This window comes from Strigops habroptila, chromosome 8, assembly GCF_004027225.2.
Source record: "Strigops habroptila isolate Jane chromosome 8, bStrHab1.2.pri, whole genome shotgun sequence".
In the NCBI taxonomy this organism is placed as follows: domain Eukaryota; kingdom Metazoa; phylum Chordata; class Aves; order Psittaciformes; family Psittacidae; genus Strigops; species Strigops habroptila.
In genome coordinates, this window is record NC_044284.2 from 60707023 (window position 1) to 60732530 (window position 25508).

General features: G+C 47.3%; 1 protein-coding gene across 1 annotated transcript in view; it reads left to right on the forward strand.

The window, feature by feature from the left end:
- PGM1 (phosphoglucomutase 1) overlaps window positions 1-25253 on the forward strand; it is a 28084-nt gene extending 2831 nt beyond the window's left edge. The window contains exons 2-11 of the mRNA XM_030494241.1: window positions 12417-12579; window positions 13240-13386; window positions 15102-15227; window positions 16168-16358; window positions 16790-16944; window positions 17617-17732; window positions 21503-21638; window positions 23015-23198; window positions 23812-23946; window positions 24995-25253. Coding sequence (XP_030350101.1) covers window positions 12417-12579; window positions 13240-13386; window positions 15102-15227; window positions 16168-16358; window positions 16790-16944; window positions 17617-17732; window positions 21503-21638; window positions 23015-23198; window positions 23812-23946; window positions 24995-25084 — 1443 coding nt within the window. The 3' untranslated portion in view covers window positions 25085-25253. The remainder of the gene's footprint in view (window positions 1-12416; window positions 12580-13239; window positions 13387-15101; window positions 15228-16167; window positions 16359-16789; window positions 16945-17616; window positions 17733-21502; window positions 21639-23014; window positions 23199-23811; window positions 23947-24994) is intronic.
- Window positions 25254-25508: the final 255 nt, after the last annotated feature.

A 25508-nucleotide genomic window follows, 5' to 3' on the forward strand; every position in this document is an offset into this window, starting at 1 on the left:
ATGGTAACTTGCTCCTGGAAGCTGAGGTTTTGTCTGAGTGCTGGGGGTCTTTGGGGTCTCCTCGTTCCAGCAGCCAGGTCTCAGAGAAAGACTAATCTCAGAGTTGAGAAATACTGAGTAACACAGAGAGAGCTCCAGAGGTGGCTGCGCTGCCCTGTCTGGGCACCTGAACCCACAGTGCTGTTTGGTCTGTAGAGAAGTGATCATTACAATGCATGTAAGGAGGGACTGGTATATTGTTATAGCCTGAATGTGGTAAAACTGAGAACAACAAATAAGGAGTAAAGACATAATGAAGATAAGTTTGGGCTACAGTCTAACATAGCTCTTTTGATTGCTTGATGGACAGGTATGTTGTACCTGTATTCACCCATGTAAAGTCAGCCAGCCAGCCACCCACCTGTGCCAAAAGCAAGTGCTGGAAAACTGTATTTCTGGTCCTAGGGATTAAAAGGTGATTGGATTAGTACTTTAAAATCATGTAGGTTTAAGATCTGGTTGCATGGTCCTCTCAAGCCACAGGAGAAACCTGAGGACCACAGTTTGATTGTTAGTTTTACAATGTGAAAGGAAAGGATGCTAAAGTGAGTTTTAGTTTTGTCTGCATCTGGAATGGTTAATATATAACTGAGTACTTACATTTGACTAGCAACAACTCAATTTGTAGTTGCATGATTAAAGAGTGCTTATCCTATTTATAAGTTTGCATTTATATAGGTAAACTAAAAGGGAGATTGTTGGGTTTGCCCCTCTCAGTTGGCACCCAGTGTATCCTACCTAGTTTGTTTGTTTCACTGTGTCAGGTTTCCTTGATGTTATTCCCAAATAGTTAGGGTGTCTGACTCTTTAATTACATGAGGAAAAGCTCAAAAGCTCCTGTCAGAGGAGAACTGTGGCTGTACAACAGCTTTATGTGAAAAGCATGCTACAATTATAGAGTGGAAGGTGTAAATCTAGCTCTGCTTACACAGCTAGCACCAGGCTGATTCAGTAACACTCACCTGCTATTCAACTAATCTATTGTGCCCCTGGTTCCTTCTTAAATAAACAGGTTTAAAAGTGCTGCAAAGTAGCTACATTAAAGCAAATTGCTTGAAGGTGTTTTGAATGCCAGGCAGCGCTTTGCATGTTAAATACCAGCCTGGTTTTGTTTTATTGCTGCAGGACAAACAGAGCTTCTATTAGAAATACTGCGCTCTACCCCAGAAGGTTTTGGTTTCCTGGCTTGGCTGCTGTTAACTTTTTTCCCCCACTCAGTTATCCCAGGGAAATCAGGCATTTAAACTCTGTTGTATTCCTCAGCAGCTCTTTATTTGCCACTTTGTAGCTCTGCTCCCTTCTTGTTTGCGCTGTTCTGCCATAGCCTCCACACCAGTTCCCATTCTGACAGTGCCACTGAGCCCATAATAAGCAGTACGGTGTGGCACAGGCTTGAAGAGCCATGTTCTGGTCCCAGTTAGAGTGTGTTCATGTTCCCAGTCTCAGCATCCCAGCTGTGGAAGGAGCACAGTGGGACTTGCACATCTGTGATCTGCTTTAGGCCTACTGATGGAAGCACTTGTTATTGCTATCTCAGCCTCACTTGTTTTTCTTACCTAGTTTTCAAGAAACCTCTTAACTGATGTCTCTTCTTGTTCCTATCTCTGCACAGCACCGTGGAGACACCCTTAGACCTTGTCTGCAGACCTTCATCCATTCAGCAATTGGCATCATTATCCTGAAGAAGAGACTCCCTCATCCTCAGGGTCAGATCTTGCCTTTAAGTAAAAGCTCCTGGTATTAAAACCATCAAACTAAAGGGATCACAAAGTTCTTCCAAAAAGCAATCCTTGTGTACCAGAACTAGATGTTACAGGCCACTAAGAAAAACTTCAATTTCTGACCTTTCTTATGTTATTTTCTTCTCAGAAGCAGGAGGGGAAGTTAAGATATGGTATCTGAAGTAAGGAAATAGATACCAGTTGTGCCATGAGCATTCCCATGCACATTTATCCTGGCTTCAGGTTATGGTGAGTTTTAGAAGGCAACCATGCATGCAGCAGCTCTTGCAGCTTGGAGACTGCTTTAACACTACTTTAGCTTCTTTTTGCCTGTAAAGTTAATAGGCTTATATTAGTTCACAGCTGAGGGTTATTAAGGCAGTGGTCAGGCTGTCCAGTTACAATTCCTTTTTGGAATTTTAAACTCTACGCTAATGAAACTCCAGCTGAAAGGAAGAGCTTGAAATCCATACTAACAGGGGTTTAACTGTTTAACCTCAAACAACGAGTCCCTCTGACTAGAGGCCTCAGCTCTGGCTGTGCTGGTAGGGCAGCAGGATGGTGCTCTCTTGCCTTCTCTTTGTCAAGGCAAAGTTTGGGGTAAGTGAGCTGGACTGAATAGGTGCTACTCATATGTCATATGCCTAGACTGAGCTGCACCAGGATCACAAAGTGCACTATGGTGGGTCCTTGACATCCTGTTGTGGTTCTCTCTGAGCTAGCCAATATATTGATTAATATTTCAAACTATGAACTGGAACATATCTTAGAAATAGAGAAACAACATAGGATATCAGTAAGAAGAAGTGCAAAGGGTGCATAGGCAGAAGTAATAAAATATGAATGTAATATGTACATTTATAATCGTAGTACAAGTTGGAGAGTAACATACTAAGCAGCAGATCTGATGAGTAACCACAAAGGCTGTTGGCAGCATCATCCAGTTATCCAGGAAAACAAGCCTCATTCCTAGATTTTTAAATAAGGTTGTAAGTAAGAAACCCAGGAAATAAAGTGTCACCAGGAATCTGATCTGGGATCCCAGCCCTCAGAGAGGATGCTTGAGGGAGACCCCAGCAGGAATGACCTGAGGTTGGGTGGATGGAACCAGTGAAGGAGGAATGAATGTAGCCTAGAGATGGGGAAGCATGCTGGCAGTCTGCAGATGTCTGCAATGATGCTGCAGGGAGGAAGGTAACAAATTGTTCTCTGGCCTGCTGGGGATAGGGCAAGAATTAAAATTGCAACAGCAGAGGTTTAGGTCAGACATTAGAAAACATTTTGGAAAGTTAAGGCTAATGAAAGGAGCGCGTTGCCTGGGGAAGTCATTGAGTGTCTGCCTGGGAAAACCTCTAATGAGAAGGGTTTGGGTAGGGCTGACCCTGCCTAGGGCAGGGGCTGGGTGACCTCTCACAGCCCTTCCAGCCCTCTTTCCTGCTAATGTACTCAAGCCACTTTTTACCCCTGGCCCACAGACAAAGCTTCTCTAGCACGTTCTAGTGAGAAAACACTTGTGAATGTCTTCCCATCTCTCCTTTATCTGCACTGTTCCTGGCTCTGTATAGCCACCTTGCCATCACATATACATACTGTGGGTTCCAGACAACAGCTTGGCTCTGTACACCTCGGACCAGAGCTTCTATCCCTGATCCTACAAGGTTTAACCAGATAAATCTCTGCAGCTCACACTAGCATCAGGCTGAGCCAGTCAGTGCTCTCCCTCTGCTCCACAACACAGCATTTTGTAGTTCTAGAGTGTTTGGGTTCAGGTGCTGGTTTTTCTAAGAGGATCCAGGGTCAGGGGCTATCTCTCAGCAGGCTGGAGCCAGAAACCCTAGACCATTCCTGGGTCTGCTCAAGGTAAACCATGTGGAATCCCTCTCATGTCCCACGCTGCAGGGGCAGGACAGCAAACACCCCGGCAGTCCAAAGTAATATGGGTGTCCTTTGCACAACTGACCTTTGAACAAAGGGTTTCTCAATCATGGGTGCTCATGTGCATTTCTCTTCCGGCAAAGGGAGGATCAGCCATGACCAGTGTGACAAACCTGGAGCCCATCACTGCATCCACAGCAGCCCTGCAGAGCCTTTTCTAGCCACCCATCTAGCTTGTGTCTTAACTTTAACTAGGATGCAATGTAGGTACAGAACAGTGTCTCTTAATCCTGGAGTGACTCCTGTGTATGTGGTTGCACTTAGATGCACTCGTGCTGTTGAGATGGTGCCACATATTTTGCCTTTCTGGCATCTCTACAGCAACTTCAAACTCTAGATTTTAATTCATTCTCATGGAAACAAAGAGTTTTGCAGTTGGAGCAGCACTCCTTGTATGGCTAATAGCCTTGCAGTTGCTCTATTTATTTTACTTTGGCTCCACTTATCTTGGCATTACAAATGTCACACACAGCAAGTGGCTGCCTGGACCACAGGCAGAAAGTGCCTGTTTCTGGCAGCAAAACAGCAGGTTCCTCAGGGCTCTTGGCACCCTCTTACGGTGAGAGTGCAGGCAGCAATGCAGGGACTGTTCTGTGGGCAGGAGTCAGGGGAATGGGATTCCAGTCTTAAAGAGCAGTCACAAAATAAGTGTGAAATACCTAATTTTACTCTATTTGTTCCCTGGGATTTCATGCTGTGTACCTTTCTGACTAATCACAGAAAAAGAGCATAAGGAGATAATGCCTATTACCAGCTGGTTGCTGCCAGAAAAATTCCTGTGAAGCTGGAAAAGAAAGATTGCAGCTAAACCCAATTCCACACTAGGTTGGGTACATTGGCTTTATCAGCCCGCTGAATCTGGGAGAAAGGGATGGGAAGAAGCTGAAAGGAGAGGAGAAGAAGGGCTGCTCATGGTGGAGAGGGCAACCTGGTCCTTGGAGAAGCCTGACCCAGGGATGTTCGCAGGGGATGAGAAGAGAGAATCACTGTTCAGTCTGGCTTTTGCACAGTGGGTTGCCCCCCAAATACTTTGCCTGAATGCCAAATGAAGGATTGTAGCTTGGAGGAAGGCTGCATTGTTTTACTGAAGTTTAAGTCCTCTCTAAATAGTCTTGTCTTTTTATCATTAACCAAATTCAACAGCTAATTCATAGTTTTAACTCTGTTCTTGCATATATGAAGAGCAAGACAGTAAAAGGGGACCTAAGCGTAGCAAATGTCCCTGCCTGTGGCAGATGGGCTGTTTGGAGGGGGAAGCACCCTCACCAGCCTCTGCCTGCCATGAGTAGAAGACCCAGGAAATATGACTGCAGGGCAAAGTTAAGGAGATGGGGGTTGTTTAGCAAAGTGAGGGCTCTCAGAGTCTATATGCTAAAGGACTTGTTTAATGTGTGAGAAGTTGTCAGGAAGAGGATTATGATCAATTTGTTTTCTATGTCAGCTCAGGAGGACTTAAACCTCAGCAAGGAAGATGCACAGCAAGTTGTAGGAAATCACTTCAAACTGCTAGGTTAACTTTGCACGGGCATGGCTTCTCCAGGGAAGAAGGTTTCAAGAACAAGTCATATCAACCTTCTGGAGGATTCTCTAGGTGTACGTGATCCTGCACCACCTCTGGAGGGAGCAGGTGACCTGCTGAATGCCTTTCCAGCCTCTAGGTGATCCGTAATGATGAGTCTTCCAAACAAAGCCTCCCAGGTCACAGGTTAAATGGCCCTTCCCCAGTCTCTGCTCCAGTCCTTTGGGTGCTCAGGATCCACCTCTGGTGAGCTTTTTTACTTCTGAATCTTCTGCAAAATGTGTAATCCCCAACCCCTGCACCAGTCCTGGTTAGTTGATTACTGGTGATTTAGTTTATCCCAAACAGTGATGCACATGTGGCAGGAAAGCCCTGGGACCAGGTGAGCACCCCGAAGGTGGGGTTGGTGTATGCGCTGTTCTTGTCCCTTTGCTTTATATGCACTACTTTATATTTTGTTTGGTAGAATGTGTTTCATTTCATGTACATAAGCATGGCACTGATCATAGAATCCTAGAATGGTTTGTGTTGGAAGGGACCTTAAAGCTCATCCAGTTCCAACCCCTGCCACAGGCAGGGACACCTTCCACTAGAGCAGGTTGCTCCAAGCCCCTGTGTCCAACCTGGCCTTGAATACTGCCAGGGATGGGGCAGCCACAGCTTCTCTGGGCACCTTCCTCCCTAGCTTAATTTAGCTTGATTCCTGTGACCAGTACATGTACACTTCATTAAACACACAAATTCCTAACCCTCTCAAGGCCTTTTCCCTCTCAGTAAGTCCATGTGCATCTCTTCTGTGTAGCCATGGAAGTTGGTAGGTGGCCTGCGCCTTCCTCCTGTCACTTAATGCCCTGGCATTTGGCTGGACAGTGTTATTTTGCTGGGAATAAGAAGGGAAAGATCTTGCTTAGGCCTTTCCTGCCAGGGGACTGCCTGGTGTGAGGCTTATTTTGGGAGCTGGATTTTGGTTTCTCTGCCGCTAGAGGGAAACCTGTGCCTTTGCATGATAATAAAGGGCGTCTCAGTTTCAGGATGCTGAACTTGCATGGGTGTATAAATACAAACCCAGCCAAACCCAGGACACTGCATATCCCAGGCAATCCCGCTGCTGGCGTAAAATGTGTTCTCATGCCTCAGTGTGGTTTGGTGGGGAAAAGACTGGAATTAAGGAATCAAATTCTGAGCCCATGCAAAACACGTTGCTCCTGGGGCTCGGAGACAAGAGGCTCTGGGTGGATCAGGCGGCTCGATTCATGTGTGGTGTGTTCCAGTCAGCATCCTGCAGCGTCCCGGCTTTCGTCTAAGCCAGTGCTTGCCCCATGGGCTGTGGTGGGGCAGCAGCCTTTGGGGTTCCCACAGATGCCTCAAATAGCTTTGCTTTCTGAGAGCAAACCTGAATGAAATTCCCCTTCCTTGGGAATTGATTTGCCACAATTCAGCTGTGTACGTGTCTCCTTTTCCCCCTGTTTTTCATTAATGGGACAAACTAAATCATTACAAAGTATATGTTCTTTAGTTGCTCCAGTAATATCTATAAATTGTTTCCAGCAGCTCAGGCAGAGGAGTCCAGGTGTTACTGAAGATGTTGGGAGGAAACTCTGATTTCAATCTAGCATTCAGTTACCTTCCCCATGTTTAGGAAGGTGATGCTTCATCAAAGTTTCTCAGTATATGAGTCTCTTCTGTATGTGTTGAGGCTGCTCCAAACTGAATAGCTTTATCAGATGCAGTCTCCCAAAACCTTTGATAGTGTTTTGTGTTTTTAATAACTCTAGGTGCTCACGCTGCCCTTGGTGAGACTTGTGTGGGTATTCTGTTGAAACCATTGATTGTGGCTTTTTAGCTACTCTGGGTTTGTCTTGGTCAAATGAAGGTTGACCCACTATTCATCGTGGGTAATATCCCTGGCTCTGAGGGGGAACCCATGGAGAAGTCAGGTTGTCAGAGCTGGGGTTGTATGAGCAACCTGTAGGTAACAGATCTGTTGCCTTCCATTTTAAGAGTGACCTTTAACTCACCAGACTTAGCAAAATGCCTCGGGCCGGGCGCTGCGGTGCCCACTGGAGGCTCACCTCACGGGTGCAGTGTGACAGTGGCCCTGGCCAGTGGCCTGGCACTGCTCTGCAGCTCTGCCTGGCTGGTGGTGACCGCACCGGCACAGCGGCCAGTGCATCCGAGCTGAGGGCTGAGCTGCTTTCCTTCCCCGACACCCCTGTCCTAAGGGAGAACAGGATGGATTGACAGTGCTGGGCTCCAGCGGGTGATAGCACGGAAGGACGAGGAGCTGTGCCTGTGGAAACCAGAAGATGAGAAAGGAGACAAAACTCCTTTCCCAGTGAGGGATGGCACCGTGGAATTGCGTATTCTCCGTGACATTGATCCTCCACAACAAGTGCAAGAAAACGTCTTCAGTTACAGCAACCACGTTCAGCTGGAGGTTCAGGGAGTTATTTTTGGAAGCTCGACGACTTCACTGAACTTCTGTCTAACAGGTGGGCCAATGCTGGTGTCAAGATTGATTTTTGTATTGTGGCATAATTGACTTTTTAAATGCATTTGTGTGGAAAAAGAACATGGAAGACGCTCCTCTGCCTCTACTGACCGTGCCAACAGCTCCCTACAATGACCAGAAACCAGGAACCAGTGGATTACGGAAGAAGACCCTTTATTTTGAATCCAAGATGAACTATTTGCAGAATTTTATCCAGAGTATATTTTATTCCATAGACCTAAGAGATCGACAAGGATCTTCTATGGTAGTTGGAGGTGATGGGAGGTACCTTAATAAGTCTGCAGTGGAACTCATAGTCCAAATGGCTGCTGCCAATGGGGTTGGTAAAAGTTAAATTGCCTAAATTCCTATAGTTGTGTAGCTGATAAATGCAGAAAACCATAGTAAATTAGTCACTGTGAGATTTAGTTTCCTCTAAGACTTTATCCAACTGGTAATAGTTAACTTTTTAATGGGAAATCAGTTTGGTAGTACAGAAATTGCTGGTTTTCCACTTTTAAGTGATGTGGTTGGATAGAAGTATGTGAGAATACATGTGCAGCAAAGAAAAGAAATACTCCTTGGGGTTTGTGTGCTCTTGTTTTGTGTTTTGACATGCCACGAGCTATTGGCACCTGTGGAGTTCATAGTTTCTCTGTCAGATCCTGTTCAGAAGTGAGGTAACAGGTAGAGCCATGGCTCACTGTTCTATGCAGCTCACCAGAAGCTCTTTCAGCACTGGTCTGAGCTGCTCAGCAACCTAGAAGGTAAAACAAGGTTGTTTCTCTCCTAATGGTTATAAGCTGTGGCTGTGTGATAAATACTCCAGGAAAAAAACCCTTTGAAAATTGAAGTAAGATGAGAGTCAGCAAGTGAGTGGCAACCTTTAGTGTTCTCTGTGTGGAAATCTGTGTTTTGGAAGCAGAACAGAAGGCTTGTCTGTTTGCAGCAGGCTCTTGGGCACTGGGGTTTTGTCTTTGCCTCCTTCTGCTTTTTAAGAAGAAAAGACTCTGCTGTCTGTCCTGGATCTCTTAGGGCAGAGCAAGCTTTATGCTGAGAGACCTGGCTCTTAGGAGTTTGTTTGACAGAAAAACCTATCACAACAAGGTAATAAGTAGTGACTGGGAGGATAGAAGGAGAGAATTATTTTGCTTTTTAAATCGAGATACTTTCAATCTTTTGGGGAAAAAAAGGTCTTTTGGCATTGCAAATTAATGTATTGCTCTTAAGTCAGTGTATGGGCTGAGCAGAAGAGATGGAAAACATGCACAAAGAGCCAGGCCTGCTGCTTGGACTGCTTGACACTAGCACAGATCTGCTGGTAAAGGTGAGATTACACTGATCTTCACCAGCCGAGGCTTTTCTCATGCGTTTCATTCCAGCCTTGTCTGGCTAAAATCTAGTTTCACTGCTGGTTCTGGTATTTTTTGTTGGTTTTCTACAGTCTGGCTAATACCTGTGACTATCAGCACTGTGCTTTATAGAATAGAAGGCATGAGTCCAAGGATTCTTTCCAGTATAAAAAACCATAAGGAAGGCATGTGTATTGTGTTTTGAGTATGTGAAAATCTCCTTGGAGGTGTGCAGCAGAGACAGGTACTGTTAAATCTACGAATGTGGGATCAACAGGGTTTCCAAATTGCACCAAGCATGTTGGTAGCATCACACTGCATGTTTTCAATGATGGTTATTTATTTGGTTAAAGGAAATGACCAAGGTAGTTTGTCCACTTAACTGGGCTTGTATGAAGAGAAGTGTCTTTATTCAGAGACTGTAACTGTGCCACAGAGAATATAGGATTGGTGCATCTTGTGATGATCTCTTTACAGCTAGAGGACAGGAAGGATGTGCTGATGGCACAGTGGAGCTGCAGACACCAGTTTCCTTGGCCTGGATAACGTATTTTTTGTGTGCAAGTATCAGCCTGCATTACTGGGAAGAGGAGGGGGGGTCCAGGAGGGGCTCCTGCATTGCCTGTGTGCATCTTAGTGGGGCTTTCAGTAAAACCTGGGTGGAAGTGTTGCCTGGATTGCTTTGGAATGCTGTAACCCAGAATCGCTGCACAAAGGGGGTGTGTTTGTGAACAGGAGAAGAGAAGGCTCTGGAGAAACCTTAGAGCAGCTCCCAGTGCCTAAAGGGGCTCCAGGAAACCTGGAGAGGGGCTTTGGGCAAGGGCCTGTAGGGACAGGACAAGGGGAATGGCTTTAACCTGCCAGAGGGGAGATTGAGATGAGCTCTGAGGCAGAAGCTCTTCCCTGTGAGGGTGCTGAGGCGCTGGCACAGGGTGCCCAGAGAAGCTGTGGCTGCCCCATCCCTGGCAGTGTTCAAGGCCAGGTTGGACACAGGGGCTTGGAGCAACCTGCTCTAGTGGAAGGTGTCCCTGCCCGTGGCAGGGGGTTGGAACTGGGTGAGCTTTAAGGGCCCTTTCAACACGAACCAGGCTGGGATTCTATGATTACATCCTTAGATTTTTCTTGTGAGAAATTCCAGAAGATTAAAAAAGTTTAAGTGTAAATTGCTCAGCAGGCTGCTACACTGAGCAACCTTTTCCAGGGGTTACCATAAGGGATTAGCATTGGATGGGTGGGAATAACAGCTGAAAACCTCTGAAAGCCAAGGAGGAGAGTAGCTTGTATGGAGACAAGTTTTCCTTCTTTTCCTTCCTTGCTGTGGGAGCAGCAATGCACAGGCAAAAGCTGCAGTTCAGGTGTGTGGGGAGGTCAGGTTGGGTAAGGACAAGGGATTTGATGTGTTCACCTGCTCTTCTGCAGCTGATGTGTGGTTTGGGAGGGAAACTCCCTTGTTTGGCCAGTCCTTTCCAGCATCCATTGAGCTGCACACGAGGCCTGGCAGAGCACTGATGCAAAGGGGTGTTGTGGCTGAATGTGACCCTTGAAGGGAAGCTGGGAAACAAAAGAATCTCAGAATCCCAGGTTGGAAGGGACCTCAAGGATCATCTCATCCAATCTTCCTAAGCAAAGCATGACCTAGACTAGATGTCCCAGCATGTTGTCCAGATGAATCTTGAAGTCTTTAGTATTTTTCTACTTTCTAAGTTTATTGTCCGTGTTGAACCTGATTAGAGAATAGGTATATCCAGACACAATTTGAGGGAACATCTACTTTTAATCCTGGCTGAGCACAAAGACAGCATCATGAGGATCAGCTTCACATGAGCATGTGTACCCATCTGTCATTTGGATGTGCACCAAAGGAGTTTATACCACATAGCAGTACAGACAGCGTTTGCCCACGTAATACTCCTTTTCTACTATTGGAAAGATGAAATTTTAGAGTGGAGCTTCCTGGAGACTGCATTAATTCTTGGTGAAACTGAAGCACCATGACTCGGAGGCTGCGAAGTGTATTCTTTTTGGGTGTATAAGCTGCTGTTTCAGGTTTATGCTCATTGTTTGGTAGGGATGCAGCTCTTTTAGCAGCACCTTGCTCACCCATCCCCTCTGTGACAGCTGTAGCATGTAAGAACCGATTGGCAGTGAAGCTGGAGCTTAGCACCAGGCAGTGCCATGGGAGAGGAATCACAGTCATCCAGTGCCCTTGGCTTAGCACTGAACCTGGGACTTCAGGCTGGGAATGCTGCCTTTTCTTTCCTGCTTTATCCTGTGTTTGAATGAAATTCCTCCTTTTTGCTTGGTCATATAGAGGGTTTAATCTCTGTGGTTGATGAAGAGTAGTCTGGTATTCTCTTACATCTCTGTCACCTCATTAAATTAGCCTATGCTAAGGAACATGGGTTATGTTAAGGAACATGTTCTTTCAGATAAATAGTCATCTTATGTTCTATTACATCAACTCCAGCAACCGGATCCTGATTACCCTGTATTGCTTAGCACATTGGTCTGGATTTAATCTTGGTGATAGAACTAAATTCATGGGAAGGAGGTGTGTTACCCGCTGCGAGTCAGACAAGCTGCAGCTGGTCCCATGGGAATAGAGATGATATTCAATTTTTGTTCTGTTTTGGCTTCTCTCAGTCCCATTGTATCTTTTGAAAGCAAAGTTCAATACCACAGCCAAAGGGTGGTTCATTGGGGTTTTTTCAGTCGTTGCTGAGATGACTCTGGAAAGCTCAGCTCTTCAGTGCAAGCTGCCATTTCCAGTTGAGCTGCAGCGTTTGTAAAGGAAAATGCTAAAAAAGCACAACAGAATCATAGAATCATAGAATGGTTTGGGTTGGAAAGGACCGTAAGCTCATCCAGTTCCAACCCCCTGCCATGGGCAGGGACACCTTCCACTAGAGCAGGTTGCTCCAAGCCCCTGTGTCCAACCTGGCCTTGAACACTGCCAGGGATGGCACATTTATCACTTCTCTGGGCACCCTGTGCCAGGGCCTCAGCACCCTCACAGTAAAGAACTGCTTCCTTATATCTAACCTGAACTTCCTCTGTTTCAGTTTGAGCCCGTCAACCCTTGTCCTATCAGTACAGTCCCTGATGAAGGGTCCCTCTCCAGCATCCTTGTAGGTCTCCTTCAGATACTGGAAGGGTCAAATGCTGCCCTTCACTGTACATAGCAGAGAGCAGCAGCAGCCTCCCAGAACAAGCTGTTTGCTTGCAGAGAAGCAGCACCTCTGCCATCACCACGCTCCTGGGGCTCTGCTTTACCTGTCACCAGTGTCGGAGTATTCCATGGGTTTGTTGGGTTTAGGTTTTGGAACTCACAGAAGTTTCTTTTGCTCTTTCATTTTCAGATCGGCCGCTTGGTCATCGGGCAGAATGGCATTCTGTCCACCCCAGCAGTGTCCTGCATCATCAGGAAAATCAAAGCCATCGGTGGCATCATTCTGACAGCCAGCCACAACCCTGGTGGTCCCAATGGCGATTTTGGCATTAAATTCAATATTGCCAATGGAGGTAAGGTTGCTTCATTCACAGAATCTCAGACTGGTTCAGGTTGGAAGGGAGCTTAAAGCTCATCCAGTTCCAGCCCCCTGCTACAGGCAGGGACACCTTCCACTAGAGCAGGTTGCTCCAAGCCCCTGTGTCCAACCTGGCCTTGAACACTGCCAGGGATGGGGCAGCCACAGCTTCTCTGGGCACCCTGTGCCAGCGCCTCAGCACCCTCACAGGGAAGAGCTTCTGCCTAATACGTAAACAGCTCCACGTCCCTCTTGTGCTGTTGCCCCAGAGCTGGATCAGGGCTGCAGGGGGGGTCTCCCCAGAGCGCAGCAGAGGGGCAGGATCCCCTCCCTGACCTGCTGCTCACGCTGTGGGGTGCAGCCCAGCACACGGGGGGGTTCTGGGCTCAAGCGCACATTTCTGTTTGGCCATTTCTTGTGCTGACCCCTGTCGGGGGGGAACCTGATTTAACTGTCTTAATATCACAGAGATTCACTGCCCTGAGCAGTGGGTTTTCCTAAACAGAACAAGTGATTGATCTGCTCCTCTCATACCTTGATATTCCTGTCCTAGGGAGGTACTCTCAGCCCTAGGTCTTTTGCTGTGCTTCTGAAGCACACTCCTCTTGCAGTCTGACTCCTTAACATCTTCCCTCTTGCCCATTTTATCCTGCAGGTCCTGCTCCTGAAGGTATCACGGATAAAATCTTCCAAATCAGCAAGAAAATTGAGGAGTATGCAATCTGCCCGGATCTCCAGGTGGACCTGAGCACCATTGGGAAACAGCAGTTTGACTTGGAGAACAAATTTAAACCATTTACAGGTAAAAGGCTGCTCTTCCTCTTGGAAAGTTTCCTTTCAGGTGGATTTAGCATGGGCCTTACATAAGGATATTTGGTGTTTCTGAAGGACAGACGTGGCCATTCTGACCTCTCCCCCTCATCTGTTGGATAAGCCAAACAGGGACATTGCTCCTGCTCTCCCTGGCATTTATTCCTGTCTTTTTTTGGCCTGCATCTTTCCTTGTGTAGATACTTTAATTATATCACTGTTTCTGTCCTAGAGAAGGTTGGACTTCAGAAGGTAAATCTACTCCACCAAACTTCCCTAAAATCAGAGACTGTTTTGTCTGTAAGGCTACCATTAACATGTGCTTGCAAATCAGACAGCTCTGCAGTTAAAGTGCATTTTCCTGATTAAAAATCACAGTGTTAGTGTGTAATCTGTGTAACTGATTTCTTCTCCCACAATTTCACATACCAAAGCTGTCTCTGAGTGGGAAAGCCATTACATTTCACACATGACTTTTATCAGTCAGCAGCGAAACATGAAAATGCATTAAAAAGGCTTTTGAAGAACACTTGCTGCAAGGATTTTTTTTACCATCTCCTGGTGCTCTGTGCTTGGAACTGAAAAAAAAGTAAATGAAAAGATTCTAACAGTTGCTATTTCTCTCAGTTTCCATTTTTGTGTGGTGGGAACAGAGTTTTCATGGCTCTGTCTTTATATTGCCTGTTAGTTGCAACAGTGCAACGGTGCAATGCAACTATTAGGTGCACAGTTGCCATTGAGTTTGGTGGAAATCTGAGATCTGTTTTTTTATATATATATACACACATAGATACATATATACACACACACATATATATATAAAAAAGATATTTTTCCCCTTTTCCTTTACTCCCACTCTCCAGGTAAGCAGAATGGGACTAAGCCCTCTTGAAAGAAACCCAGGGAGCTGGGAACCGTGTTTGTCTTAGGGATTTTGTTGGTCCATTTGCTCTGTAACCTCATCAGCAGTGACAGCCTGTGATTAAATTCTTAATATAGGACCATTATGATTGTCTTTATGAAATGATTCTATGGGATGTTTAAAGGCTTTATGGTGAGCCCTGGCCCTTTGCACCAAGGATTGTCAGCACAGTGCTATGCGTTGCAAAACTATCACAGAATAACAGAGTGGTTTGTGTTAAAGCTTATGCAGTTCCAACCTGTGCTACTAGGGACACCTTCCACTAGAGCAGGTTGCTCCAAGCCCCATCCAACCTGGCCTTGAACACTGCCAGGGATGGGGCAGATTGCCCAAGGAAGTTGTGAATGCTCCATCCCTGGCAGTGTTCAAGACCAGGCTGGACGGAGTCTTGGTTGACATTATTTAGTGTGAGGTGTCCCTGCCCATGACAGAGGATTTGGAACTGGATGATCTTGAGGTCCTTTCCAACCCAAACCACTCTGTGATTCTATGATTCACAACTTCCTTGGGCACCCTGTGCCAGAGCCTCACCACCCTCGCAGTAAAGAACTTCTTCCTTATACCTAACCTAAATCTCTCCTGTTTAAGTTTGAACCCATCACCCCTTGTCCTATCACTGCAGTCCCTGATGAAGGATCCCTCTCCAGCATCCTTGTAGGCCCCTTCAGACACTGGAAGCTGCTCTGAGCTTCCGTTCTCCAGGTTAAACAGTCTGGAGAGTTACTTTTCTCCAAAGATTTCAGACTGTGAGGACTGGTCTCCATTTACTTTCTGTTTTTTTCCAGTGGAGATTGTGGACTCAGTAGAAGCTTATGCAAATATGCTGAGGAACATCTTTGACTTCCATGCATTAAAGGAACTGCTTTCAGGGAAGAGCCAACTCAAGATTCGCATAGATGCTATGCATGGAGGTACGGGTGGACTTGGCTTTGGGGCATTGTGGGGGCCCTGTGGCCCTGGGGCTTTGCCACCTACTTCAGAGAGCAAGCTTTTTGCTGGAATTTATATCCATCACTTGTAGATTTGTTTTTTGTTATGTTTGGACTCAGGAACCGACCTAGGGCAGAGAGACTGGTGGGATTTAGAGGGGATGCTGAATGGCTCACACGCATCAACCCACACTTGAGAGATGGAGGAGGTTAGGGCTGATGCTGTGATCAGAGCTGCCCTGCAGGACTTCACATCAGTCAGTGTCCCACGGAGGTCACAGCAGTTAGGCAAAGATCTGCTCATGGGTACTTGAGTACAGAAATAGGACCATTAGGCTGTTTTATATAATTTAATATATAAGCCAAACTTGTGAGTATCTTTTAATAGACATTTTCAGGAGCACCCAGCTTTCCTAGCATCTTGTTTCTCTTGTCTCCAGACCATTCCCATTCCAATGCTCACTTATATTTTATTGCCTACATTATTAGTGTTTTAGAGCAGTAAATCCTATTGTACTGCTGGATATCTGAAGCACATGTGCATTTTGGTCTATTATGTGGTGATACTAATACCTTGGTGCTCTTGGGACATAAGCCCTTCACAGTGGGGTCCTGGCTCACATGCTGAGCCCCTGGCATAGGCTCATCCTCACTTTTAAACCCATGAGTCGTTTCATTTATTTAGCGGGACAACCCCTCAGCTGAGAAGCTGCTTTGGCATGAGCTTGTGTGCCTGGGTGGATCAGGGTTAAGCACACCTATGTGCTGCCTAGGGCTTTGATGTGAACATTTGTGCTTTAGAGTACCATAAACCACATAAACTGACCCAAACTGAGCACACCAGAGGGTTGGATGGTTATGTGGCTGGTGCAGAGCTGACTGAGAGCAGAGGCTGACTCGTTGCCATGTTTTGCCATGATAGTTGTGGGCCCTTACGTGAAAAAGATCCTGTGTGAGGAGCTCGGAGCCCCAGCAAACTCAGCTGTGAACTGCACCCCGCTGGAGGACTTTGGTGGCCACCATCCCGACCCCAACTTAACCTACGCTGCTGACCTGGTCCAGACCATGAAGACGGGAGAGTACGACTTTGGAGCTGCCTTTGATGGAGATGGGGTAAATGGGCTGTTCCATATTCACCTTTTTGCCCTCAATCAGCTATGAGGGACTGACTGCTCAGCTGCTCTTAAGCAGAGGAGGATGAGGGCAAAGACCTTTTTTCCTCCCTCTCTCCTTTCCAATTGTAAATTAACATGAACCACTTGCTGCAATTTGCCACCATGGCAATAGTTGGCTCCTATGTTAATGCTGAAGTCCAAACTGTGTTTAAATAGCTTTAAAGGCTGTGAAAAATCAGCAGGAAAGTGAAATCCTACCCAGGTGCTATTTAACTGTGTTAAAACTCTGCATTTATTTCAGTGCAGTCAAGAAACTCTCTGTGAGTCGCTGGCTTTATGGGCTGTGTCTGCCAAGCAGAACAACTTCTGCCGCTGCAGCCGCTCTGCACTAAGCAGGGATCAGAGCTTTTCCTCTCTTGCCTTCCCCAGGATCGCAACATGATTCTTGGGAAACACGGCTTCTTTGTGAACCCCTCCGACTCCGTTGCTGTCATCGCTGCCAACATCTTCAGCATCCCGTACTTCCAGCAGACCGGAGTGCGTGGCTTTGCCCGGAGCATGCCCACCAGCGGGGCTCTCGATAGGTAGCATCCTCCTCTGTGTGTGGTGGGAGAGGGGGGCCCGGCCAAGGAGAGGGACTGTCCCTTTTTTGTGGTTTAACACACATGTCCCTGACGGGAATGAGTCCATCTGATGGGACCATCTCCTGGTCCATCTGAGGCGTGAAGCAGAGCCAGGGCTGCTGCAGGCTGGCTGCCAGGGTGAGGGTTAATGAGTTACATCCTCTCTGGGGACATGGCAGAGCCGGGCTCCGCTCTTGGCTCTTTCTTTTCTCTACAGATAGGCCAAAACCTGAATGATCCTCCCCCTCTTTTTTCTTTTCAGTTTGATAGTGATGCTTCTTTGTTAAATGCTTTGAGATCTACAGCTTAAAATTGCTTTAGAGGAGCTGTATGTTTATATCTACTCTTTAATTGTGCAGGGGGTTGGAACTAGATGATCCTTAATGTCCCTTCCAACCCAAACCATTCTGTGATTCTATGATCCCACCCATTTCCCAAACATTACACTGGGATAAAAAGAGGTTTACTGGACAAAGAATGGTTCCTTACAAAAAACCAAAACAATGGCATGACCTGCCTTCAGTGCTGCCCCAAGAGATGCTTGGTACCAGCTGAAGCTCCTGCTGCAGTATTTCACATGGGAGCACTGTGAGTCCAGCTGTGATGTGACTTTAGCCTTTTTTACCTTCGAAGGGTGGCCCAAGCTACAAAGATTGCTTTGTACGAAACTCCAACCGGCTGGAAGTTCTTTGGAAACTTGATGGATGCAAACAAGCTGTCTCTGTGTGGAGAGGAAAGTTTTGGTACTGGTAAGTCAGCGTTCCTGATCTCACCAAGGATGCTATTATACCTCCTCTTAGTTCTTTGTTGTGGTGGGTAGCTTGGGATTTCTCTTTCATGTGTAGTTATTAATGCTTCCAAAGTAATTAAATCTTTAAAAAGCTTGCAAGAATCACTGGTGGAAACAAACACAATGCTTAAAGTTTGGTCAGGCAAGAGCTAGTTCTCCTTTCAGTTAGTTAGGAAGGCATATGTAGATACGCAGGAAGTTTAAGGGCCTCTTTACTAGCCCGGTCATTGAGTCTGTGGGGATTAAGTACAATGTTAAATGTATTTTTCAACTCTTGGTGGCCAGGAAAACCTTCTAAATGTTTTCATTTCTGGAAAGAAATATGGTTTGGAGCATGCAGTTTTATTAGGGAAGGTTTCAGGTCACTATTAAATCTCTGAGCTTAATAGGGCCCTCATTTTCCTGTTCGAAAAACAAGGTATGATTTATAAAGTTTAAATTAACACTTGCCTTTGAACAGTCGGAGCAAGTTATTGGGTTACTGAGAAACAAAGTGTGCACGTGACACACTATTATTTGTGCAGGGAAGTTGAAGTGAGCAGGTTTTGCTCTGCGTCGGCGCGGCGTGCTCAAAACACGCAGTGTTCCTGGGAGGCCTCGGCTCTTCCTGAGCTCTCCCGGGGCATCTACCACATGGTTTTAACGTCCTGACTGTGGAAATGGGACCTTCCCGTTACATTGGCACCTAATTCATGCACAAAGACTGAGTTTTATCAGGTCGGAATTCGCCCCAAGGTCTTGTTTTTCCTGTTCTTGAAAGACCTCTGAAGACCAGGGGCGGTTGGTAGGACATGTGAGGCACAGGGTCCTGAGAGAATTTAGGTTGGATGATTTCAGGCTCAAACCTTGTGTGTTTTCATTCCATCAGCCCATATTTCAGAAGAACATTTCAGCCTGTGTGGGGGTGTCTCACAGAGCAGGGATGGCCTTAAATCCCAACACAAGAGCGACTGGAGCTGTTGGAGTGAGGCCAGAGGAGGCCACGGAGCTGCTGCGAGGGCTGGAGCAGCTCTGCTCTGGAGCCAGGCTGAGAGAGCTGGGCTGGGGCAGCCTGGAGAAGAGAAGGCTCCTGAAGGGGAGACCTTAGAGCAGCTCCAGTGCCTAAAGGGGCTCCAGGAAACCTGGAGAGGAGCTTTGGACAAGGGCCTGTAGGGACAGGCCAAGGGGAATGGCTTTAACCTGCCAGAGGGGAGATTGAGATGAGCTCTGAGGCAGAAGCTCTTCCCTGTGAGGGTGCTGAGGCGCTGGCACAGGATGCCCAGAGAAGCTGTGGCTGCCCCATCCCTGGCAGTGTTCAAGGCCAGGTTGGACACAGGGGCTTGGAGCAACCTGCTCTAGTGGAAGGTGTCCCTGCCCATGGCAGGGGGTTGGAGCTGGATGAGCTTTAAGCTCCCTTCCACCACAAACCATTCTATGACTCTGATTCACACACGTTGTGTGGAACTGGGGTGCACGACTTGACATGAAACGATTACCCAGCTTTTCTGTAGCTGAGGAAATGGGACCACTGGGTGACAGCAGTTTGCTGTGGGGCTGACACAGTCTTCAGTGGCAATGTTATTGCAATCAAATGCTATTCCGATACACGGGATTTGGCCTCAGGAAGGAAAGGGGAGTTTCACAAAACGTGATATCTGTGTAAAGAAATCTTGAAGTATGAGTAAAGACAGATTTTGGAGCTTTTCCCTGAGTGATTTCAGCATGCATTAAGTTTACATTCTGAACTTTGGCTAATGAGAGGGCACCAGCATTTCAGTAAATAAATAACAACAAAAAGCACCAAATGATTCATGCAGCTGCTGATAGGAGATGGTCTCTAATGAGCAGCTCTCTAAAATTGTTTCCATCTTTTACTGTATGAGCAATGAGCTCATAGTTTCTTTCCCTCCCCCAGTAGGTGAGTGACTCTGCATTACAAGCAAAAGTGACTCCATTTGCAGCAGGGGCTGAGAGTGGTTTGAGATTTTGGCCATGCAGCATCATGAGTGGCCAGGAGCTGAAGCATTCTGGGGGGGGACAGACTTAAGAAAGGGCCCAGAAGTGTTGGACCCTCCCCCTGCAATGCAAAGGGGGTTTGTCCATCTGGCAAATGCACTTTAAGGAATGAAAAGGGCAAGGAAGGTTGTTTGATAGCAAGTTAATGAGGAGCTGTTTGGAGCCGGACAGAATGTGAGTGCTGAAGGGGAGAGAGGTGAAGGAACAGGCAAATAGACCCAGTAAAAATTGAAACAAACTGTGGCCCGGTGGGACTGAAGTCCAGGAGCAATTAGAGTAATGCGACATGACAGAATTCCTGCTTGCTTCCTTGGGTATTTTATTCCAGCAATAAGCTGATCCATCACATGGGACTTGTGTTTATGTAGCATTCCTCTCCATCACCTCTGCACAGCTCTCTCTGCTGTAAAGGACCCTGAGGATGATTTATCACTGTGTCCACAATAGTGGGATTTATGTAAAGCCCCCCATAACCTGTGCCCCAGCCTTTCCCCCAGGTGATTGCCCACTCTGGCTACCCTTGAGAGGGCCGAGTGGCAGCTCTGGAGTGCTCTCTGCATACCCTGATTCCTTGGGATTCATTAATACCTGTTTGGAGGTTTTCCAGAGCTCAAAGGATAAAACCCAGAAGCTGTGCATCTGTGGAGCACTTGCAAGCCAGAAGCCTGGGGTCTGGGCTGGGTGTATTCTCGGCTGCCATTTGATCCTTGTTTAATTTAGGTGCTCAGGGTGCTGGATAAGTTGCAACACCCTCTCCGGTTTCCCAAGGGCCCCGGTGCCATGCGGTCCCTGCCCAGTGTGCTCCCAGGGCGAGGCTGGGCCGGCCTCTGATGGCTTCCTGCTCTCTGCGCGGTGCTTGCTCTGCAGGAACCCCCTTCCAGCCACACCAGGGTCTTTGGCAGCCTTTATGGGATGGGCATGTATGAGTGAGAGCGGGCACAGGGCTCTCCTCTGCCCTCCACACGTGATGAAGTGTCTCTTTGCACTGCTGTTTGCCAGCCCCAGTGGTCGGTGTTGTCCAGTGAGCTCTTCTCTCTGCTGTGGGTGATATCTTCCCTGTGGGGGTGCTGAGGCGCTGGCACAGGGTGCCCAGAGAAGCTGTGGCTGTCCCATCCCTGGCAGTGTTCAAGGCCAGGTTGGACACAGGGGCTTGGAGCAACCTGCTCTAGTGGAAGGTGTCCCTGCCCGTGGCAGGGGGTTGGGACTGGATGAGCTTTAAGCTCCCTTCAACCCAAACCATGCAAGGATTCTGGGATGCTAATTTCGGAGTCGTTAGGGTTTGGCTTCCTCAGCGAGGGCTGACATTTTTCTTGGTGCTCAGCCAGAATATGTGCTGTTCAGGGTATGCTGATTTGGCAGACAGTTCATGACAGCTGCTTGAGGAGGTTGATGTTAGTCCTTCCTGAGCTGTTCCTTTGCATTTCCCTCTTTTTTTTCCTTCTTTCTTTTGATGACCATTTTATCCCCATTGCTTCCTTGGGAACAGAATTAAGGATCTGTGAACAATGAGTGCGTGTGTGTTAAAAGAGGCTGAATGTTTTATTTGGGCTATAGCTAAAAGCAGATGATATCTCGAAACGTTTTAACAATACAGCAGGGATCAAGCTCATGGAATGCCTTCCATTTGTGTGTCTGTGCGGCTGCCAGCTGGATGGAGAAGACAAGGTAGGGCGGTAGCACAGGTTCTTGCATGAAAAGAGGTGGGAAATGTGTTTGTGCTCTGGCTCTCTGCAGGCTCTGACCACATCCGTGAGAAGGACGGGCTGTGGGCTGTCCTGGCCTGGCTGTCCATCCTGGCCACCCGCAAGCAGAGCGTGGAGGACATCATGAAGGATCACTGGCAGAAGTACGGCAGGAACTTCTTCACCAGGTGGGGCAGACACCACACACTCCCCCTTGGCCTGTGTTCAACCCTCCAAAGTCAGAGCCCCACGCACTGGTGGCACCCACATGTGCCACCACAGCACAGTTCCTGCCTCCTTACACATGCTGATTGCAGTGATTTAACCCCCTGAGCAGTTTGCTGCAGTATGGACCATAACTGGGTTAACTAAACCAGCAGGTACTCACCTTAACCTGTCCCAGTGTCCCGTTTAGGATTTGTTATTCTAACCATAAACCTAGTAAGTACCCAAGCCTGCAAAGGCTGGGCCTTTTATATATGTAAAGTGTCTTTTTTTTGGTTTTAATGGAGAATTTTTCCTTGCAAGAATCTTTTTTGCCATTGGAACAGTATGTTTCTTGAGACTACAAATCCCAAGTTAACCTGTAATATCTTTAGTGATGGCAATGTCTGACTGAACAGATGCCCAGCTCCTAGGCTGTTATTTACCTGGTTAAATTTCTGTCCAGTCCCCAAATGCTCTTAGTTTCAGCTGCAGTAGACATGGCAGATGAAAAGGGAAACAGCCTGCACCAAGCAGAGGTGGGAATACTGTGTGGGGTGAAAGAATTAGGCAGAAATCTTTCAGCTAAGACCTACCTGAAAATTGTGTCTGATTGCCAAATGAAGGAATTTGCCTTTTCCTTCTTTTTCCCCCCACACCACAAAGGCAGCACACAGCTGAAGCATTCAAACTGTGGAAAAAACACCAAAGCCTAGAATAAAAAGGCAGTCTTGTAGCACCAGAGGTATGTCTGCAGAGTGAGCAGTGCAGTGGTAGCAGGTTAGCAAGCCTGTGCATGCTCCAGCCAGCCCGCTGGGGAATAAAAGCAGCACAGATCACACTGGGAATCAAGAGTACAAAGTCTCACATCCTGATGTGCACTTCAGCTGCTCACTGCTGCCTCTCTTACTCAGGTTAGAGATCAAAGCTGGCACTGGCATGTTATCCTGGCTGCAATCACACCTGCATTTTGCTGTGGATGCACAGGAGGATGTTCAGGCAAAGGTGTTATCGTGAGGAACCTGCTGAGATCCCGTCATGGATAAATTCTTTGCAGTCAGCGTTGTTGGAGTTGAGCCCTTGTGTCTGCAATACCACAACACGGCACAATCTGCACTTTCATCTCTCCTGACACTGAATGTCTGGGATATGTTGTGGTGTATCCCATGGATTTGTATTGGATCATAGCTATATTGCTGCACATGGATCCTCCTCTCTTTTCTTCCTGTCCTCTCCTCCAGTAAAGGAGTGGAGCACATCCATGGGGCAAACCACAGTGTTCCAACAAGAGCATCACAAAACATTCCTACTCATTACAGCCTCCCCTTCCTAACCTTTGTTTTATGGTGACTGCTTGTAGATACGACTATGAGGAGGTGGATGCAGATGCAGCTAACAAAATGATGAAGGATTTGGAGGCGGTGATGTTTGACCGCTCCTTCGTGGGGAAGCAGCTCTCGTGTGGTGACAAAGTTTACACGGTTGAGAAAGCTGATAATTTTGAGTACAACGATCCTGTGGATGGAAGTGTCTCCAAAAACCAGGTGGGCACAGCCTGGCCTGGGCTGAATGTGACCTCAGAGGGTGTTGTGTATTTTGGGCTTACCTTTAGAGCAGGCGCAAATGCAATGGACAAAGTCAAACATTCTCTTTATGTCCTATTTTTGTGGAAGAGCAGTGGGTTGGTAATGCCCTGTCTGACAGAGAATCATAGGTTGGAAGGGATCTCAAGGATCACCTGGTCCAACCTTTCTTGGCAAAGCATGACCTAGACTAGATGTCCCAGAACCCTGTCCAGCTGAATCCTAACAGTGGCCAGTGTTGGGGAATCCACCACTTCCCTGGGGAGATTATTCCAGTGGCTGACAGCACCTGGCTCTTGTTTCCATCCAAGCAAGCAATGTGGTGAGGGATCTTAGAGCAGCAACACACTTTGTGTCCAGGAGCTCTAGCAAGTTCTCCAGAGTGGATCAGGAGGGACACAAGCTCCTCTGGAAGTGAGGAGAGGATAATGGAGGAATCTTCCGTGGTTCCTTAAAGAGGAGGAGCTCAGGGATCATGCAGGTCAGGCACAGCCATGCTGGGTCTCATGGAAAATGCCTTGGATACCCAAAAGGCACAAGGCTCAGAGGCTCTTCTCCCTTCCTCTCCTCCCAGGGCTTGCGGCTCATCTTCTCTGACGGCTCCCGCATCATCTTCAGACTCAGCGGTACCGGCAGCGCGGGGGCCACCGTGCGGCTCTACATCGACAGCTACGAGAAGGACCCTCAGAAGATCCATGAAGATCCTCAGGTGAGTGCTGAGCCTCAGCCACAGCATGGCTGGCTCCCTTTAGCCTTCCTAAAAATCTTCAACCTTTGCTTAGCTCTGCGTTGCTTAGAGCGATGTGGAGGTGTGAGGTGTTTTGGAAGCAAGGGCTTTGGTATCTTTAATCCCAATCTTTAATCTATTTATACAATAGATGTATATAATAACCCCTTGTATTGCTTACTCAGAATCCCTCACAGCTGCTGCTGCAATCCCACATGAGAATTCCAGTTTATTTATGTTACAACTGTGGCTGGTTGCAGGTGTGGGAAGACACCGTTTCAGTCCTGAACTCACCTTCTAGTTGAAATGTTGCATCACCAGGGATAAAATCAGCTCATTCCTATACCGAACTTGGGAGTTGTCAGCCCCTTTAGGCACTGGAGCTGCTCTAAGGTCTCCCCTTCAGGAGCCTTCTCTTCTCCAGGCTGCCCCAGCCCAGCTCTCTCAGCCTGGCTCCAGAGCAGAGCTGCTCCAGCCCTCGCAGCAGCTCCGGGGCCTCCTCTGGCCTCGCTCCAGCAGCTCCACGTCCCTCTTGTGCTGTTGCCCCAGAGCTGAATAATACATGTTCTTTACAGCACCATTTAAAAATGCTGTTGACCTCTCTTGTAGGTACAGGAGGAAAAGAATCCTCATTTTCTATTCCCCAGCAAACAGTCCTTGAGCTCTTTTTGCATAAAAGTACTGTGCTGTTATTGTCAGAAGACTCAAACCCCACATTCTGAGAGGCACAAACTAAACTTGGGATTTAACCTTGCCAGTGGGGCAGCAGAGTTTGGAGTATGGGACAATGAGGGTGGCACCAGCAGCACTGGAGCTGTGCTGGGGTTTTCTCTCTGAACCTGCATGTGGTCATAACACCACATCCCTCACCATGGTGGTCCCAAAGCTCATGTTATGGACCTCAGCAGTGCTTTGACCAGCAGTGCCAAGCTTTGGGTGTCCCTGGCTGGCACCAGAAGCCCACAAGGGAAGGGTGGATGTGATGTGCACTCTGCTCTGTGGTTCTGAGCCACGTCTTTCCTTTCTGCAGGTCATGTTGGCACCTCTCATTTCAATTGCACTGAAACTTTCCCAGCTTCATGAAAGAACTGGCCGCACCGGTCCAACTGTCATCACCTAAAGGCTTGGTCAGACACCACGCTGGATGCTCACGAGTGAAGGAAGTCAGCCTGTCCCCCTTCTATTGTCACATCTTTCACTAAAAGAGGAATATTAGTTTTATCTCTGCATTTAAGAACACTATTGAACTGCTGAGAATAGCCAATAAAGCCCTGCCCCTGTCAACACTAGGCCTGCACGTGGCTGTGCTGCTGTTCTGCGTCGCACAGCACCGCTGGCAGCTTGTGTGCTGCTCCTTAGCCCAGCCTCTTGGTTTAGCAGATGTACTTTCCTTTCTTCTGCTTCAACAAAAGGCTCTAGAAATCACAAAGACATTAAATTCTTCAGTAATACAGAGGCTTTTTTCTGTCTTGGAAACTTTCCTGGAAAAGGAGCACAAACACTTTATCCCTGTTAATAGTCTCTTAACTGTGATGTCTCTGAGT